Source organism: Corapipo altera, unplaced genomic scaffold (assembly GCF_003945725.1).
Source record: "Corapipo altera isolate COAL_440 unplaced genomic scaffold, ASM394572v1 58997, whole genome shotgun sequence".
NCBI lineage: Eukaryota > Metazoa > Chordata > Aves > Passeriformes > Pipridae > Corapipo > Corapipo altera.
In genome coordinates this window covers 1-5,250 of record NW_020886722.1, presented here as the reverse complement: position 1 = coordinate 5,250, position 5,250 = coordinate 1, and the positions used below count along the sequence as shown (strand labels likewise).

Here is a 5,250-nt window from a genome sequence, read left to right as displayed (position 1 = left end):
GGGGAAGGGCAGGAGCAGAGGGAAGGTCCCCTGCCATGGAGTCGGGGGAGGAGCGCGGTCCCTGCAGAGCTGAGCTCCCCGGGGGGCACCCACAGCACAGACCCCCACCCCAAGCGGGATCGACCCCCCCGCAGCACCCGGCTTGGAGGGGGAGCGGCTCCCAGGGCTCACCCCCACCTGCCTTCCCGGCCTGGAGCGTCCCCCCGGCTGAGGGAGCGCCGGAGCCCCCCGCGGCCGTGGCTATTTTTAGCACCGGCGAGGTTGCGTAAATCCCGGCAGGGATCTGGGCCATCTTGTTCTGCCGGCTGCGGGAGGGCTCATCCCTCGCCCCGGCTCATCGCTCTCCGCGCTCCGGGGACCCTCGGGGCTGCAGGAGAGGGAGGGGACGGGAGAGCAGCCCCCGTGTGGGATCCCTGCCGCAGGATGGGCTGTGAGTACACCCCAGGCCGGCTGTGGTTAAAGCCAGCCCGCACCCAAACCATCAATACCAGCCCCACACCAGGGCTTTGCCCCGCTGCTCTCACCAGTCTCAAGCAGGAGCATCGCCCCACAGCTGCTCCAGCCCCGGTGAGGTGCTGTGCCCGGAGCATCAACATGCTCCCAGTGCCTGGGGAACACAGCATGGATCAGCCCCATGCACAGCCAGCCCCGTGAGGAGGGGACAGAAGGACAGCAGCCAGCGGTGCCAGGGAACCGCCACAACACGAGGCCATGGCAGGGCCTTTCAGCATTCTTGGGAAAGGAGCAGCCCCTTCCTCCAGGGCCCAGAACCAGCAGGGAGAAGAGAAGAAAGTTTTACTCCCTCAAGCAAAGTCAATCCACTAGATCCAGCAAGAAAAAGCTGCTGGAAGAGACCAGCAATGCTCTGCTCCAGGAAGCTACAGCCTCCCTCCAGGTCTGTATTTAGGACAGGCCAGCCACCATCCCACTGCCCGTGTGAATCTCACACCAAGCCTGGGCACCTGCCAGCAACCTCAGGTCCCAGGAGAGAGCTCGTGCTGTCCCAGGAGAGAGCTGCTGCATTCCAGCACCGACCTGCAGCTGTGTCTTTGAGAAGAGCTGACACTGCAGGTTTGAGAGGGGACACCCTCCCCGAGGGCTGACAGTGACACCTGGGGCAGGGGGGTCACCCCCTGTGCTTGGTCAACCCAACCACGTCTCAGGGCACAGCTCCCCTTGGCACTCACCTGCGAGGCAAACAGTGGCTGTAACCACTCCTCCAGGTAAACCAGCAGGGCATTCCTGTGGGCAGCTAAGGGCAGTGGGAAGGCAGTGAGCCTCCGGCTGCCCAGCACAGGGACAGCACCACGGTGACACACTGTGCCAGCCCAGCTGGAGCTGTCTTACCTCACAGGTTGGGATGCCAGGAGCCACGATGCTGGATCATCCCCGAGTGAGCTGCCAGGGGTGCTGCCAACCAGGAGGGCCAGGCTCTGGAGAGAAACCCAAGCCCTGAGGACTTCCAAGGGCCAGTGACTCATCTCACCACCCAGACAAATAAAACCAGTCCCAGAGCTGAGGGCCTCAGCTGGCAGAGATCCTGCTGCACGTGGCACGATGCACAGCAGCCTCCCACAGCAGGCAGCTGCAGCTCCAGATCTGTGCTCATCTCACTTTCAGGTACCCAAGGAGGCAGAGGGAGAATCCTGCAGCCCCCCTGCCCTCTCCTTAAGGGAAGCACAGATCAACAGACACTCTTCCAGGCTTGCTTGACCTTTGAGAAGCCTCTACTGAGCCAAGTCCTTCACATTTTATGAGCTCGGCTGCTCTGGTGCTATTAAGCATTTAGAAGAGAGAGCCAGGACTAGCAACACCAGCTCCAGAAAGCTACGAGACCAGTCTCTGGAGCTGCAGGATTAAAGGTGACCATGTCTACTCCAGCTTTCTAATAAAGATCAAGACTTCCAACTCTCCTGGTCACAACAACATTCAGCTGGGAGGTTCATGAGGTGATAAAGGCCAAGCACTTCAGCAACGCTTGGTGTGACAGACAGGATTTCCTTCAGTCTGGCTTCCAACAGCCCAGCTTTCCCAGCTGGTCCGTCATATGTCTGCAGAGGAAGCTCAGACCCCGGCTGGAGCTCAGTGTTGAGGGTGCTACATATACACCAGCACCCAGCCATAGTGCCCACATCACCCACAGTCCTGGGCAGAGCCACACAACGGCCAGGGTGGCTGCAGAGCTCCTCAGGAGCAGTTCCCCTGTCCTTGTTCCTGCCTCGAGTGCTGGCAGTGTGGTTGGCAGGGCAGCAGGCAGGACACTGCCCCACAGAGACCAGCCCAGCACCCCCAGTCCAGCCCCACACCTCCTACAGCCCAGCACAGATCAACCAGCACCCAACCATGACCCCACTGGGAACTGTCCAAGCTTCCCACAACCCTTCCTCCCCAAAACCCAAGCAGAGCAATGCTAGGTCTGCAGAGTAGCCACCAGGACAGCAAACTGGGAATGTTCAACAAAGGAGAGGGTGTGAGACCAAGAAATAATCTTCTATCTCCAGGTTCCTCCCTTCCCTTCAGGATCAGCTTTTCTCATCTCTGCCTACTTGCCTGCAAGGTCACCCTGAGGGTCCTGGAGAAGCCCACTGGGAGAAGAAAGCACCTCCAGCACTGGGGGAGGGTCCTGGTTCAGCCTCACTCTTTCTCTGCTGTATCCAGCCAGGAGCAGCCGAGGCTTCCTCTCACTGGTGACAGAGCAGCAATGTGGCATTCCCATAGCAGGGAGAAGAGCCAGACAACAGTATTATCTGCTCCCGGGATAGGAAAAGACTGTCTGAGAGAAGGGCCTACACAGCCTAGCAGTGGTCCTGTCTGGTGTTTTACCAGTCCTTCCTCTTGGAGAAAACTGAGCCCAGACAACAAGCTGCCACCAGAGCCTGCCAGATTCCATGGGTTTTGTGAGGTGACAAGACACAGCACATTTGACAGCATTCAACAGGGAACCAGTTTAATCAGATATTGGGTTTGCACCGTTCTTTTCAGTATCACAAGTTCTGCATTTTTCTAAGAAATACAAAACGCTCTCGGGTTTACAGAACACTGGTCCTGGAGAAAACAAGAGGGAGAGAACAAGACACTCGGATACAGACACATCAACCACCACACTGGGCAGCAGAAAGCAAACTGCTCATCCCCACCTTGCTGATTGTAACAGTCCCTTTACAGGAAGCAGAGAGATCCCAGGGGGGCTGTGCTGCCACAGCAGGGCTGTGCCCCCCACCCATCCGAGGTCAGTAACCGTGGGACACCTCCACACCCCCATTAGCACACCACCAGTGAACACATCGCTTCCACATTCCAGAGTGAAAACCCCCTTCCTAAAGCCAGTTGACAAGCGTCCAGGTTCATCTGCTCTAGATCTAAACATTACACTGAGAGCCGGGGTAAGTTACTTCATCCACGAGATTAACAGCTGATTCCATAGGTCGAACACATGCTACTTAACAGCACATAAATAGGAGATGCTCTTTTTTTACTTAAAAAACACGTGATGAAGGGTCTACGGTCGGGTTGCCTCGACACTGCCGCATGCACACGACTACAGGGCTCACAGAAGCGGCTGCGCCGGGCAGCCAGGAAAGCTGCCTCTGCATCAGCTATTCCAGGGGTCACGGGACAGCTAGCCTGCCCCCATGCTCGCACACTATCCACACAGCCATTAAATAAATACAGTGCTAGCTAGGAGTGAGCTTTGATACAGGTTTTGAAAAGAAATATTAATCCATAGAGGGTTTACAGTTAACACATATCATCGTCACTTTATTTCTCAGAACCAGAAATAGTGCTGAACAAACAAACAAACAACAACAAAAAGGGAGACACAGGATATCATTTTCCAGAAGTGCAACCAGGGTACAGGGGAGCTCTCAGCGAGGCGAAGGGCTTCTGCAGCTGGGAGAGGAGGGGAGCCACGACAGAAGATGGCAGCTCCCGCTCCCGGCGGGCGCCTGACCTTGCGACGCTCTCCGAGGGGATTTGTCACCGCAGCCTCCACCCCACCCTGCCAGCAGGACCCACGGCATGTGGGACCACCGAGCCCCCCAGCACCCACCGAGCCAGGGAGCTGCGGGGAGGTGACTTTGCGGGGGAGTACCCCAGAATAAAAGAGACCTCAAAATAAATAGGACCGAAGCTTCTTTACAGTAGGGCGATGCACTAGCTTTACCAAGAACAAAACTAAGACTAACAGCCACTTCTTGCCAACGGAGAAACTTTTCCTCCTCTTCACATTTTCCAGTCCCCCCGCTCTCGCAGCTGCAGTGCGGCCGGAACGGCATTGGTGGGGATGGAGGGGGGGGGGCACGGCAGCAGCGAGTCCCATCCTTACACCAGAACGAGCAGGGCCAGCTGGGGGGGCCCTGCACAGTCCCAGCGCTGGCAGAGGGGAGAGGCAGCCGGGGATACCCGTGTCCATCCCCACGCCAGCCAAAACAATCCTCAGCAGCTCCCAGCAGCTCTGCACCATGACCCAATCATACGGCTCCAGATATCACCGCTACCAACAGCTGTGATCCAGCTGCCTCCTCCAAAACCACTTCTTCCACAGGGAAGAGGGGCAGGGTGGGGGCACAAGCAGGGCTTAACCTCACCCATGCTCCCCCAGCACCCTGCCGCAGCCCAGGCCGGGGGGGCCAGTGGAGGGCTGGTAGGGTGCTGCCAGGGCTCACCACCCAGCCCGGGCTGAGGGGCAGGACGGGGAACCCCAGCCCCATCGGGAGGAGAGGTGAGGCAGCGGTGAGAAGGGAGCTGGGGGCAGGGGGACGGGGGGCAGCGCTCACTTCTTGGAGCTCTGCGTCTTCTTGGGCAGCAGCACGGCCTGGATGTTGGGCAGGACACCGCCCTGGGCGATGGTCACGCCGCCCAGCAGCTTGTTGAGCTCCTCGTCGTTGCGGATGGCGAGCTGCAGGTGCCGCGGGATGATTCGCGTCTTCTTGTTGTCACGGGCCGCGTTGCCCGCCAGCTCCAGGATCTCGGCCGACAGGTACTCCAGCACCGCCGCTAGGTACACCGGCGCCCCGGCGCCCACCCGCTCCGCGTAGTTACCCTTCCTCAGCAGCCGGTGCACCCTCCCCACGGGGAACTGCAGCCCGGCCCGCGACGAGCGCGACTTGGCCTTGGCCCGCGCCTTCCCGCCGGACTTCCCCCGGCCCGACATGGCCGGCAGGCAGCGGCCCCTCGCCGCCGCCTCTCAAAGCAGCGCCGCGCACAGAGAGTCCCGGCGCCTGCGGAGAGACAAACGCCGTTACACCG

At 59.4% G+C, this 5,250-nt stretch overlaps 1 protein-coding gene across 1 annotated transcript; it reads right to left on the bottom strand.

Moving 5' to 3' along the window:
• Positions 1-2,930: 2,930 nt before the first annotated feature.
• On the bottom strand, positions 2,931-5,244 carry LOC113941319 (histone H2A type 2-B). Its single transcript, XM_027632482.1, has one exon. The coding sequence runs from the start codon at positions 5,153-5,155 to the stop codon at positions 4,775-4,777; it is 381 nt and encodes a 126-aa protein (XP_027488283.1). The 5' UTR covers positions 5,156-5,244; the 3' UTR covers positions 2,931-4,774.
• Between the last annotated feature and the right edge of the window lie 6 nt (positions 5,245-5,250).

Excerpts from the sequence above, each read along its gene's own strand:
- LOC113941319 (XM_027632482.1), bottom strand. The coding sequence starts at position 5,155 with ATGTCGGGCCGGGGGAAGTCCGGCGGGAAGGCGCGGGCCAAGGCCAAG.